The following is a 15,339-nucleotide window of genomic DNA, read 5'->3' as shown; positions in this document are numbered from 1 at the left end:
TTCTCATGTTTGACACTTCTCTGTGGGACACTGTTGCTATTTCTTTTTCTGAATGTTTCGATTACGGATTTTTCCAGCTGTCCCTGTGACAGCTATAGTCAAATGTACTGCACAGTTTTTTACCTCTCTGAGTAAGAAACTTCTGTATGCCAATTGTAGGATGCTATACATTGAAGACAATTTAAAAAACTAAAAATGTTAGATGTGCTCCCTCCTCCTCTTTCACCCTTCTCTTCCCTTATTCAAATGCTTAAAATTCACTCACATTCCAGTGCAGTTACATATAAATGGTAAATTACATTCCTGTTTAGCAATATGTGCAATAAGATGATAATTCATAATGCAAAATCCAATACCAACTTAATGTGGTGGTAATAGAAAACTGCTTTTATCCCTTTCATTAGGTAGACATGCTATATGCCTTTACAGTGTTACATGTGATACAATTTTGCAGTAACAGATTAATACAAATTCAATAGAGAAGGGTAATCAGAAAGGAGAAAGACTGTTACAGTCTACACAGTACTGAAAACTCCTCCCTATAGGAGAAATCCAATGGCAGGAGGGATCTGATGTGAAATTCAGAGTCAATAAAGAGCACAGAGAAGTTCAATAATCATTCTTGTCTATAACAGTGTTGGATGTTACGCAGCCTGCGGACTTTTTTCCCTCTAATTTGACTCTCTTACTCATCTTATTCTATTTCAGTACATTAAGAGATGACTCATAGAAAATCAGAATCCAGGCACAACAGAGATACTGTATAACGAGTCATTTGTTTTATACTGGGAATGTTGGCAAACTTATGTGTACAGAAGCTGACTGCTCTCCTTAGTACTCAGTTAAGCTTTTGACTGCTGGATAATCTCTTTTTACCTTAATCAATTGCACACTGACATTAGATTTTAAAATAGGCTGGTTGTCTTATGGTAATAATGCTGTACAGCTGACTCAAGAACAATGGTTAAGGCTAAAATTGCAATTAAAGATACATGCTTATTGCCCGATTTACTTGTGTTTCTTAAGAACTATCTGTTACTTGTTTAAGGAATGTTTTCAGACAGATTAAATTAAAAACACCATTTCTGTCTAAGGCCAGGCTTGTTCAGAAAAAGTAACAATTGCATTTCGGTTCTGAAGCCCGTATCTGAGTTTAAGTACCAGATTTAAGCTTGAACTAGGAGAAGCATTAAATAAAAAAATAAAAGTAAAGTTGAGAGAGCTCAGCTATCACCTGGCAGACATCTCCTAACCTCTGTAAAGTGACCACAAAGTTGAAATTGGTTTTAATTTCTTTTGCTGCTGTTTGTCTGGTACTGCTCCTATGTAACGGTGGCATTTGTGAGCAGTAACCAAAAATGTATATTAAACGAGAATCTGGAGACACAGTGCAATCTACTGTATGGTAAAAGGTAAGATTACTCTTGCTTCTGCTATCCAGCATGATAGATATTAATAAGATATGATATTAGCATTTATATGAGCTTCATAGCATACAGTAAGAGAAAATTCTTCCACATGGCATTACCCTTGAACTTAGCGGACTAATTTACATAAATTCTAAAGCTAGCCTCTCTCAGTGTATGTCGTGACGTACAAGAGATCTTTGTGAAAGACAGCAGATGGGGTAATGTTTTGTTTTAAACTGTTTCACATTCTCTCTCTCAATCCTCTCATATCTTATGTCAAATAAATTTTCAAAGTGCAATCCTGAACCTCTTGCAGCCCCAGAACTTATTAAAGACTGAAGGACTAGACTCTTTGAATGTTGTAAGTGGATCAAAAGTTCAAAAGCAGTCTCTCTGGACTTTGTAATGCATGAATTCACTCTGGTTTGTTCTGTACTTTTCTATTCTATTCTACTAAGCAAGTTCTTGTATTTGCTTTATCAATGTAGTATCTGAGTACATTTCTGAATTCTGTTCTATTCTTGTCCTGTACCCTCAAAAGTAATTATCTGTGCTGTAGCATTTTGTTTGGGGAGGGATTGTTTTATCTTAGAAAGAGGTGTTTGTACTTTGAGATTCTACACTTAGATCAGAAACCATTGAGATTTGTGCATCCACAGTCTGGGACTGGACTCCAAGAATTACAAGTCTCTGTTCTCAGAATTACAGGGAGGAGTGCTTAGGATCATAACCTTTGCTTTCAAGCTTGTGCCCCACACATTGATCTGATTTAGATCTGATTTTTAGCACTTTTAGAATTGACTTCAACATTGCAGGTAACGTGTTCTCATCCCCGTCATCTTATTTTCCTAAGATCAAGAACAAATCCCTTATCTCTGTCATCAAAGCACCCCGTGGTGGGTTTACAAATACATCCAACTTCATACATTACCAAATACTTTTTCATGAGTAGAGACTCCTTTTTTTGAAATTGTTATCAAAACAATTTGAGCCTGAATGCAGGCTGAAGGTTTCACAACGAGTCCTTCTGTGAGCACCTCAGAGTAGCAGTAAGAGAGCTGCCTCCACCCTACTGATCATATTATTACACATCTTGACGCCTCCAACAGCACTGCCTTCTCTCTTGGTGTGGCCTGCCCCGTTAGACACAGACTGAAAGTGGGTCAAGGACACATGGAAGAATTTTACAAGTCCAATCCACGTTTGAGTGAAAGAAACAGTACTACTGCATAAAGAAGTCATTTGACAGAGTAAGTGAACAGTCAATATATCAATAAATAAATAAAGTGCCTAAGTGTGTAGCTTTAGCATAAACAGGCCATGAGCAGAGGGTGAGTTTCTAATTAAGAGAGAATTGCTATGGTAACCAAAGGTGGTCACACATAATTGGGTGTGAAACCACATGAGGCTTCATGACAGAGGTGTCTGCATATATTATCCAGCACATTTTCTGTTTCTTAAATAGAATTACATTGTCAGGTCAGACAATATTTTCCGTATTTAATGTCCCTCCTTTTTGAGCAACCAAAAATGCATCTCTGTGGGCTTCAGTGACAATTTCAGCTCTTCAGCACCCTTCTTACAGCCAAGGCAGCAGAAGTCTAGATGCAACTCCCTCATGAGCTAACAACAACAAGAGAGAATTATGTTTACAATGTATGTATATGAAACTCAGGAAGGTGTCTCTGCTCTTTAAGTGGTAATCAGAACAGTCTATGTGCAAAGGCAAACTTGAAGCGAGGATTCTCAGCCGTAACTTACTCTTGATCATGGGTCAAGTACAGACAGAGGTATTTGACTACGTTTCCTAACCAAATTCAATGGCACAGAAGTAAGATAATTCCCTGTGTCGGCAAAGCAGCAATCAGGGACGAAGGTAACACTGTCCCTCAAAATGGGACTGTGCACACTCTCTAGCTCCTCGATATCATAGACTTGATACTATAGTGTCGTAGTTAAAACAGTCATTGTTTAAAGTTGGTGTTTTGTTATCACGATTAGTGGGAGAGAGAAAAGTGATAATCTTGGGGACGGAATTATTCTGTGCAACCAAGACCAGTCTGGTAAGAGCAGAGGGGAGGCTTAAAACTCACACTGCATCAGCACAGTGACATCTGCAGCAGCAACCAATTGTGATTAAACAAATTTACTTAAATTTGTTAAAATTATTTACCAACTTAAGCACCTCCTACTAGAGAGTTTTGAGCATTATCTTAACTAATTAGATTATGCATTATTTATGTAACAAATCGTGTATTATCTGTGTAACGAATCCTAATGAAGATTAAAGGAAAATCTCATTACTTCAAATTGTTGTTCTGGAACAAGATTTCTAAGATTTCTGTTAAAAACCTTTCTTGAACACGTGGATATAAATGAAAGGTCAGACCTTTGACTTACAAATCCCCATTTCTCTGTACCAGCTGCACTTAAAGGGCACAGGGCTACTTCAGCGAATCGTATATTCCTCTAGTCTGGAGGAACTCTCAGGACAGGACAGATTCAGAAATGGGTAGGATAAATAGATCCGCTCCTGCAGACTCCCACTACTACTGCAACTGAGGGAAGCTTTGAGACTCGATTCTGTTAAGAACTTCTTCAGGATCTTAAATTGCCCTTTTTCAGTTTACTTTATATTGGTGGTGATTCTCAAGGTGTATAATCTCTGACAGTTTCTCTGTATCCAAGGAATCAATTAACAAGTTCTGACTTAACACATTTTTGTGTTCCTGTTGTCTACAAAACAAGAACGTATCTGTTCTGCATCTTTAAATGAGGTGGTGGGCTATTGTTAGTCTCTGCATATCTGAAAAGGCTGCTCATCCACTCTGAAAGTGCAGTCTGTATACACAGTAGGGCATTAAGGCAGTCAGGAAAAGCCTATCTGACTGAAAAAATAGTCAAAGGTAAAGTCAAAACTCTCACTCAGCACTGTGCTGACAGTCTGGCTGTGTTCTGCTGTTTCTGCACATCCAGATTTCCCATTAATTACATCTCAGCAGGAGTTCTGCATAAAGCGATGTGGTCAAAGAAATTTTCAGTCACTAAGGGAAAGCAGAGTATCATCTACCTCTGTCACGCAGGGAGGAGAACCTTGCCCATGCTGATTAAGTACAGCAGTTGACAACAGATGCTATTTGTTAATTATTGACATATCCAAAGGGTCCTATGGCTTGACAGAGGAACAGATACATTATCATCTTTGTTGTATTTCATCATGGAACATACGGTGGCAGTTTGATGAGTACAAATTTTAATATTTTTAAAAATGTGTTTCTACATTGAATTCCTCACTCTTTTTTTTCTGTTGCTTCTTGATGCGTCAGAATGTGTGCTTTCTTTTGTTTTCCTTTTTTTCCTAGTATCCAATTACCCTTTATTTTCTGATACAGTAGAACTAGTCAGAAGTACTGATGTATCTTGTTTGCCAATTCACACTTTTTTTTTTAGTCTTAAAAAATACCAACCAGATGGTTTCCAAAAATGCCAGTTATATCTAATATATTGTTTGAAATTAAAGTATCACCGCAAAATGCCTCTCATCTTATTAACTGCTTGAAGCTATACGTACCACTTCAGATGCACAAAGAACTGTGTGTTCCACCACTGCATTAAACAAAAGCCTACTGAAAGTTTGAGCTGCTTCAGGATAAATCTGAGTGAATAGCTAAATTGTATGCTGCAAAGTATTAATGTGTATCTAAAGCTCAGATCTGAAAAGCAGATCCATCAAACCATTCAGCAGCTTAAATAGCACAGTATAAAGGTCATACCGATTTTTTTTTATTTGGTCTTACAGTTAAGAAATAGACTTGCTTGTGTACATCAATGGAGACAAGACAAATATTTCTCATGACAAATGTCTGAGGTGTTATCTGCTTTGGCCTGTAGCTGGAAAGTTACTTTACTATATTAAATGATATTTCATTTCCTACTTCTCTATAAGCCTACATTCCCACTTTGGAAGGCACCTGGGGATCTCCATTGCTGAAAATTCATTTTCTTACAACATACAAAATTTGCAATGTTAATAATTATAATTTAGTTTCTTACCAGAAATTGAGATGTAGAAACTGTCACTGAACTTGATACACATGCAAACAACTTAATTCATGGATTAAGTACTTCAAAAAAATAGGGAATCAAGTGAGGAAAAAGGGAAAAAAAAAGTCAGGTATTTAAAAATTAGTATTAACCTGATTTTTTTTTCTTGCTATATAAGCTTAACTTGTAAATATTTTTCACAGAGTGAAGCGATGTAATATGAAAGTGAGATCTATTTTACAATAACAATAATTTCTAAAGAAAGGCCTTGTATTTGACAGCTCTGACAGCTGCTAGTTGGAATCGTTATAAAGAGGCTTATGTCATGCAAAGTTGATGACTTAGAATTCAGACACTGAGTAAAGCAAACCATTGATGTACCTCAGCTGTTTCTCAACAACATGTAGCACCAGGAATAAACTTAATTATGAAAATATTCTTAATAGGAAAATGAACTAGTTAGAGCTGAAGCAGTATGTAAGGATGAATCTGCCAGACACATGAATTTTAGGAAACTGAGGGAGGGCCGGTCTTTGTGATCCAACAGACTCCAAAAATATCACAAGCTCAACACAAGAAGGTGTAAAGAGCAGAAGTCCAAGTGTATTCTAAAAAGAGAGTATATAAAGCTTCACATACAATGAACAAGCACAAACTGCTGCATGCCTGGCATTTGGAACAAAACACAAAAAGTGCAGATGCTCACCCTATTCTGTAAGGTGCACTGCATGCGCAAAGCCAGGGCAGGGCACAACAGTTTGCTCAGAAGAAAGCTCTACAGGATGGACATCTAATGGTGCAATTAATTAACGGCCTAAATGACTGAAACAGTTGTAAGCTGCGTGTGGGTAGGGATGCTCATTTAAAAATGAAGACATACTTATTTAGCAGTGACACATACTGTGTATTGGATGAGGTATGTGCACTTGCTGAGCAACCTTAAAATATTGGGAAATTTTAAAATGTTGACAATACATACACACACACTATAGTCTGCACAGTGGTTTTCTAGAACAAAATCAAGCATGACTTACAATATGTCAAAATATCAGTTATCTATTATTTTAATTCTGGGAATGTTAAGTTTACTTACAGTTTTTAAAAGGTCATTCAGAAAGACTGAAGTGCAGTAGCAAAAATCTTATTTTAAATATGATCTTAAAAATATCTTTGCTGTTTCTTCTGGCTTTGTTTGTACAAAGTTTTCTCCTTATTCCTTAAAATTTCTGGGGGAAAAACAAAACAAAACAAACCAGTAAATCCTGCACAGGTTTTTTCCTGAAAAGAGAAAAACTATAAACTCCGTAGGCCCACGTAGAAATGACAAGCCACTACAACTCCCCAAATGCAGCCTGAATCTTCTCCTGTATTCATAGAAAAATCAGTAGTCCCTTCAAATTATCTTGTTCTTCCTAGGATTTTGCAAGTAGTAACTAAGCAGCAGCATCTCAGTATCTGGACAAGGCAGTGCAATATGGTTAAATTCAGCCAGCCACTGGTTTTACCACATGCTTTTAAGGGTTCTTGCACAAACTCTTTTCTTTCCAGCCTTCTCCGGCCCAGGTTTTTTAATCTAGTTGTCTTTCCCCTAATGATCAGATTTTACTCTTCCCACAGAAGTTCAAAGGCTCAGACGTGCTGGTGGACCAGGAAATAAAGCTCAAGTGGCCAATAAACACCCATTCAGAACAGACGCTTGTTCTGCAGTGTTGAAACTCGGTACATGTGGTGCAGTGAGATCTTGGGCTTCATACAGGCCAAAGACAAGCCCCCATCAGTAACCTGGGACTATTTGTCGTCTAGTACCTCAAGCAGACAGAAATGGGAAAAAAACTATGGCTTGAAACTATTAATTAAAACTTTGTAAGCACAATTTTGCTTAAGATCTTAAATAACTGAGATATGAAAAGCTTATGCTCTGTAACTATTAGTTGCTCTTATCAGTATTGGAATTGTTCAAAAAGTCTCATCCCCATTTGCTTAGAAACAACAAAATAATATGGATTGTCCAGACAAAATAAAAGTTCTGTCTTCTAACTCCTATAAGGATACCTAACCTACCACAGGATTTAAAAGAGGTGGATACCTAAATGTCAATATGAATTTTACAGTAAGTGCCTTTCTGTACAAACCTTTGTTTTTTTTTTTTTTAACATGAGCAGTTCAACTAATTAGATCCTTGTATAATGGTAGTGGCTTGAAAATTTTTAATTGAATTAATCATCAGACTGTTCTGTGAGTACAAGGAATCTACTAACACTATTTTTTAAATTACAGCTTTGTTTGGTGGAAATTGATTAAATGTATACCATGCTTCCAATTTAAAACTTTCCTTTTCAATGAAGCATCCAAATCTAGCAGCTTGTTTTCACTTGATATGGAAGCATCCAGTAATGAACTGGATATGAAAGTGTCAGTCTGAATATCCAAATGTGTCATATTTTGGTAAAAGGAAATCAAACGTACATTATGTGGCCTCTGAATGTAAGAAAGCCAAACACCACAAAATAATATAAGCATGGTAAATCAATCCTTGCAAAAAACCCTCACTTACCATTCAAGATTTTTTTAGTGTCTTTTCCTATAAGATTCTGTCTTGCAGCATGGAGTGTGGCTCGTTGTACACGGGCACAAACAACAGAGATAAGGCACCCCCTGCTCTGCTCCAGCAATGAATAGAAAGGAAGGGGAAAGTTATCCTCATAACTTTTTCCTAGTGAACACAGTGGTCATAAAAGTCACCACTCTTGAAGGGGTTACCAGCTTGTACACATATCACAGACCTTCAGACAGACTTTAAAACAGCTTTGGAATTCTTGCTTTCTAAAAAAGGCAATAAAATCAGAGGGAGAGTGAAATTTCCAGAGCAAATCAGCATCACAGACATGAAAAAAGTACAGATCTCAGTCTCCTCCTCTCTTTCATCCTCATTGAAACACCAGTTATAGTGAAATTAAATATATGCCAATTAATTCCCAATAGACGCCATATAACTTCGGTGCAGCAATGTAATAGCAACATGCAAGATGAAAAATTACATGGCATTGTTTTCCTTCTTGTTTGTATGAGTGCTTTATCAAATATGTGGTGATTATAAACTGAAATGTCCAAGATTTCTTTGAATAAATACCACTTCTCATACAATGAAATAATAAGACTTTAACAAATTAAAGTGTGATACCTACCATACATCATTCGACAATCACATTGAAAAAATGAACATTAATCACAGAAACAACTACAAAACAGCTGAAAAGAACAAACAAGGTGCAAGTATGCTCTATTTCAAACAAGAAAAGATGTTATATTTATTTTCTTCTTGGTAAAGTGGCATATTTAAACCAGATTACAACAAAATTACCACAGGATATTTAAAAAAAAATTACAAGAAAGTATTTAGAAAATTATATATATACACATTTGCTTTAAAATTCTATAATGTAAACATTAGCGTAACAAGTTAAAATAATATTATAAACAGTTTATTAATACTTATGTGAATACTGTACATATATATGCTTCAGAATTAATACTGTCTTTCCTACAGTTTAACAGGAACAATTAAAGCCCCTCCTCCCCCCGGATCAAAAGGGAAATCCAGCTTCTTCAGTTGCCAACAGTCTTGGTCCCACATACAAGATACTTAGTTATTGATCTCAGTGTTAAGTAAGAAAGAAAGTGCAGCCTTTCAGAATTAGATTTTCAATGACATTTACATTTCTATAATTTTTAGCATCTTAAATGATTAATACTCAACTCAAAACAACCACTACCACAGTTTAACTTCTGTTATAGCATGGACATAATTTCTGAAATCTCGTTAAAGAAACTGATTCCCCCTACGTGGAAGTGCAATACATTTGTTTTGATACAACAACATTTTTTTCTTTTTTAAAGTCCAGATATTTGCAGCAATTTGTAAATCTGGAAAATTCACTCCTCTCTAAACATTCACTGCTGTTTTCCAGTATAAAGTCACACCATTATTAACCAAAATCTAGGCCATTATTATTAACCAGAAGTATGCTCTAATTATTTTTTTAAGACATTTTATAAATAATCTAAGTTATCTGTAATTGGACCATAAAAGCACAGTCAGTGCAGAATAAGAAATAAATGAAATGTACAGTGTCAGACCACTGCATAGAAACAGTGGTTTATCTTCCACTCAATATGTGAAATACAAAGCAGGTTAACTGATATTTTAAACATATTCTATATTTCATATATATAATTTCATAAATTAAAGTGATTCTTTCAATACATAATACTAAGAAACTACTGAAATGACTAAATAATCATCAAATTAATGTTCCATGTGATACAGGGTGCTGACTGAGATATCCTAGCCTACAGAAAATGGAGAGAAATTCTTTACTTTCTTGAGTTGTTTAACCACTTTTCCAGAAGCGACTCAAGCTCCAATACAGAAGTATTACTATTGTTTCCAAGGAGAAAATTGTGTTCTCAGGTTAAACATGTTTATTTTTGTATATACTAGAGTTCCAGCTGGAAGAGCACAGTGTTCTTATCTGGATTTGCAAGGGCATATAGGAGGAGAGTTTGGTGAAACAGTATTTTTCTTTCTTTTAAATAGCTGTCCACAGGTTTCTTATCGTAATTTCAAGCAGGTAACAGTATTTCTATCCACAGGTATATATTACCTGTCCTCAGAATTACAAGATGTTAGATGAAAAATGTTTTGGGGTGGGGGGTTTGAACCTCTGAAATGGCATGAAACTTACAGGAGAACTGAGATCCCTGTGTGCTTTGAAGCAAAAAGAATGACATCCATATCTGAAAGTACTAATAACTGATTCCGTTAACAAAGTACCATATTCTTAAATCATTAATATGTCCTGACGGACAGTATCATTAGTTCACTTGTGGTTCACCAAGTCTCATTTATCATTAGCTTGCTGCTCTGAGTCAGTCAGCCCCATTTGTTAGTAGGTTCTTATTAAGTAATTTGACAGCTACCATGCAGATATTGTTCTGTACAATAAAACATTACTTTGTAATAAAAAAAACCCGCACCTTAGCAATAGGTCACCATTTTGAGCCAGTGAACTTTAATACCACTGTGCCATTTCTCTAAATACTCATATTAATCCAATCACAACGGCTTATGACTTGCAGTGGATTTTGTAAGATAGTATAATTTGATTACAACTACCACATCAACAATATATCTGATGAAAAAAACTGGCTTGTAAGTTATTAAATTAATCTTCCTAACTGTGTGTGACTTAATGGACGTATCAATTTAAGCCTGTATAACTATGTCAATATCCTGCCTCATATAAACCTTAGAAATTTTTTATTTTTATTATTGAGAAACTTGATTTAATGCGAAAGCCAAGTCAATACAATGCATTCTCTATAATGAATGACAAAATCTCTAAATAAATGAGATACTGAAAAACCATAGTCGGTATGTAATGAATACTGATAGACAATCACATCTGCAAAAGATGGAAGAGTCCTGGAAGTGTTTCTTAGGAAATTGTTCATTTTGCATGTGATTGGAGAAGAGCATTAAAATAAAAGCAGTGCCACCCATTTTTACCATTTATTTTGAATAGTCACTAAAGGTTCCAGATGAGCAGCCCTAGAAACCTAATGCATCTGAAGATAAAACAGGAATGAAATGGAAATGATATTAGAAATTTCTCTACACTGCCTCACATGAGGCCGTAGCCCGAGGTTTGCAGGAACAACTCCAGGGACCAGCCTGTCCCCCGTCCTCTATTCTGTGATTACAGTGCTGTTCAAATGAGCCAAGAGGAACTGGATGAACCCATCAACTCATTGTGCACCAGCCACTGATCACATATAAGGGTTTAAGAGCTATCAGTCAGTACCAGAGGAATTTTGATTTGTACAAAAATTCTAACTACATGCATGGAATTAAGTGACACAGGATAAATTGATAAATTCATTCAATTGATAAAAACATTGTTATGCTTACAGGTATTTTATAAGAACAATGTAACTATTTGGGATTCTTCATACCAGCTGGTCAACCTTCTTCAACAGTCTTTGTTGATTCTGGTAAATAAACAAAAGCAGTGGGATTTGTGACAGATATGTACAATTCTCTCAAAGACAGGACATTTTAAAATGTCTTGAGGTGCTAAAAATGTGGGCATTCATATCACTAGGTATCTACTGGCAGTCATGCAGGTACCTCACTGCTCTTCAAAACAACCAGGTGTATAAAGTGGGAAAGCTATCTTGTGCAGAAAGGCTTTCATTTAATTATTTTCTCAGATTTTAGAGAATTCACAGATGAACTTTTAAATGGATTAGTAATGCACCCATTATGGTATCTTGTATCACAAACTGAACATTGTTTGCAGACTGTAATCTCAGAAGCTGACACACAAATCAGCTAAAGTTAACAAAGAACAATTTGTACACTGTAAACAAGTTTAGTATTTTTATGTGATCTACATACGTACATTAAAAATTACAAGAAGCAAGATAATCAGGAATTAAATAATTTTAAGAGTCAAATGTAGAAACAAAAAAAAATCCCTTCTAAACAACGAAAAAATATTCACATTTAGCCTGCATTAAATGAGATTTCTTACCATTTGCAACCTTCCGAATAAGGACTTCAATTGGTGAATTATTTCCTGAAAATGAACAGCTTCATGTCACAGGTACATCACAAAGTTTTCCACACAGTGTTTTCTTTCAGACTGACTTGCAATTCAGTGTTAATACATGTGTGTCATATTTCTACTAACCAAGCCTCCACTTTCTGAAAAATGAATTTAGAATTGTTTCAAAGTAAGACCATCATTATAGCTACTTTTCTTTCCAACAAAGACAAACTAAACTATCAGCAGTGCATCAGACTGAAGAGTTTGGGGACGCATTAAGTGACAAGCTACTCACTTTCCTTTCTTCTCCTGCTGCAGTTTACACAAAACACCAACAGTAATTAATCTTTTAATATAAACAAATCAGCTCACTCCCAGGCTTGCCTTTTGGATTTTCTATTTATCTATCTATTTTGTAAATGAGATCTCTTACTGACTGAAAAATATTATTTCATTTCTGTGACATGCTTTTATTTCATCCATTGAAATGTCTGACCCAAAGAGTGAATTCCACTCTTCTCTGCCACATTTTGCTATTCAGTGCAATCCATAAGCTACGTATTTCAGTGGTAGGAATCCAGCACTTGGGGCTCTTACTGAGGCACCAGCCCACTGATGCTACTCACTGTGTGTAAGAAACCCCTGCTCACTCGAGACGTGCCACATAAAATGACTGGACCACTTACCTGACTAAACAATACACAAGGGTCACAGGTTTGCAGAACAGAAGTTCCAGTTTGCTAGAACTTTGGTAAAGTACTGAGGTAAAAAAATCTGTCATTAATCGTCAGCTTGTTTTTTCTGCAGGGTAATATTAGATTTCAGTATCTACTGACGTGAGAATTTAATATAATGAATGGGTAATAAAATGACAAGATACATCAATTTAAGTAACATTATCCAAAAAAAAACTTCTGAGAAGAAAGATGTTCTTACACAAAGGAAAACCAGAATACAATTAATAGAAAATTTGAATGTACACTGCTTAAACTTAATGAAGAGAAGAAGCTCGCTAACATCTAATTAACTGCCTACGGCAGTGCAGCTAATGGATACTGAACTGGATTCCAGTTAATCCATGTCAAGACTTCCATCACTTGTAATAATTCTTGTAAATTTTTTTAGTTACTCTTACAGTAGTACCATTACAAATTACTTTTCAATAAGAGGTGATGGGTAACAGGCACTTTCATTACAGGCAATTTTTAAGTATCACCATGTGAAGAGTTTTACAAAATCAGAGTAAGAATTCCACACTGCCCTGTTAGTGATGGACTGTTCTGTAACATCAGCAACAAATTAATAACAAAATATAACCCACGACTTGAAAACACTATTTTGTACCATGCTAATTTTGGGTATCCTTGTGGTGGTTTGCAGAAATAAATAATATTGCACCCAGCCTTGCAGCAAGACTGAAATTTCACTAAAAAATTATTACAGTCTCTGATTTTAAAGAATTAATTCCCACAAATGAAAACTATTGAGAATATCTAACTAGAAATGTACAAAAGCTAATTTTTCACCTGTAACATTTCTCCCTTGTCATCTACTTTGTCAAGTTTTTTAAAAACCTTTGTGTGTGTCAGAGGTTTACAATTAAAAAACCCCAGTCTTTCTATTTACAAAAGGTAATAAATTAGTGAGGTTCTTTTAAGCACATCCATCTGACATGTTAAGTAGTGATAATCATAACTGTTCTTCTAAGGAAAAAAAAAAAAGTCTTGACATGACACCCATGTCTCTCTGGAACAGAAAAATGTACATGTAGAAAGGGAGACAACAGAATACAAACAAGGAATTCATAGTAACAGAAGAACAAAGGAGAGTTTGTGCAATGCAGCTTTACAAAACAAAGAAAATGCCTATCAGTTTGCTGAGCCCTGGTGAAGAGCCCTCGTATTCTTTTGAGAAAGTGATTACTGCCTTCCAAAGTAGTTAATCAGGATATGACCCTTAGTAATGAATGTCTCTTTTCAGGATTTAAGTTGATGCAGCTGTGGTCTCTTCAGGAGCTTAAATTATAAATATAGGCTAGGAAGGAATCGCGTAACAACTTAAAGTACGTGGTGCCAGTATTCACAATTATGAAGAAGGGTCAAAGATCACCACTCTGAGGTTCCAGGCTTCGTGGCTCTCTTTGATGGCTGCGAGATAGTTTGGGGAAGCGTGTAGTCACTCTTGAGCGATTGCTTTTGCTTACTGGTTCTCCAGAAGGTGGAATATCACTAGGAAGACAAGAAATAATGACAGAAGTAGCTAGTTTATGTTATACGTAAATTATTCTGTAGTTATTCCAGACATGAAAAAAGCAGATGTTATGAGAGCCTGGCACATGACTGCAAAGTACAGCACACATCTTCAGCTACACAGAACTGCATTCTTTCTACTGGTATCTCTAGTGTGTATTACAAAAATGGGCTCTTTCAAAAATGAGAACTAGTAGAACTTTCAATACTTTATGGAAGATTACAAATTACAGGATAAAAGCATATCTCTATGAGTTGCAGTTCAGAAATGGTGGGAAAAGCATTTTGAAGTGATAAAAGTACACGCAAAATAGACAAGAGCTTGGATGATGCTCTACTTAACAATCCTCTAGTTATGGATGGATGTATCATTACATGATGAAGTACATTAGTAATACATCCCTGTTGGGAATTCTTCAGTCTCTTCTGACCCACAACACACTATAGTCTTACACGAATGAGCCTTTTGGAAAAGACTCTGAGAAGTACATTAAGTTCAACAACAAACAGTAACAGAAAATTCCAGCTTACCTAGGTGATATTCAGAGGCTATAGACTCCTCGGAAAACTACAGTATAAAGGGATAGCATTGTACTTTTGCCATTCTTTTAGAGAACTCCACATGGTTTTTAATTATACTGCTTACATACAGATCAATAAATAAAACTAAATTTTGCATTTTGCAACTCAGCTAGGCAATAAAAATCACACAACATACAAAGCCAAGCTTATTTTTATAAGTTAAAAAAAAATCCCTTATAATACCTATCTTCAGAGTGTGTTAACAAGTCCATAAGGGAGGAATTGCTCATCTGCAGTTCTTGCCAGATTAAACAAATACAGACATATTTTAAAACAATCACTGAATTTACTCCATGTAGCTCTCTTTTTCCTGCAGAGTGACCTTTTTCACAGGTCAGACACCCTGCAAAAGCCATGGGCACACATGGGCTCCACTCCAGCATTTTGAGCACCCACATGGGAGAGATCTCAGTAAAGCAAAAGCCTTTAACAAGTCCTGGGACT

At 35.8% G+C, this 15,339-nt stretch overlaps 1 protein-coding gene across 1 annotated transcript in view; it reads right to left on the bottom strand.

The window, feature by feature from the left end:
- Window positions 1-9,437: 9,437 nt before the first annotated feature.
- Window positions 9,438-15,339, bottom strand: part of SNX29 (sorting nexin 29) — a 120,426-nt gene continuing 114,524 nt past the window's right edge. The window contains exon 21 of the mRNA XM_086759799.1: window positions 9,438-14,292. Coding sequence (XP_086615925.1) covers window positions 14,163-14,292 — 130 coding nt within the window. The 3' untranslated portion in view covers window positions 9,438-14,162. The remainder of the gene's footprint in view (window positions 14,293-15,339) is intronic.

Source organism: Chlamydotis macqueenii, chromosome 15 (genome assembly GCF_036417535.1).
Source record: "Chlamydotis macqueenii isolate bChlMac1 chromosome 15, bChlMac1.mat, whole genome shotgun sequence".
In the NCBI taxonomy this organism is placed as follows: domain Eukaryota; kingdom Metazoa; phylum Chordata; class Aves; order Otidiformes; family Otididae; genus Chlamydotis; species Chlamydotis macqueenii.
Note: the sequence above shows the minus strand (reverse complement) of the source record. Positions and strands in the feature narration are given on the sequence as shown.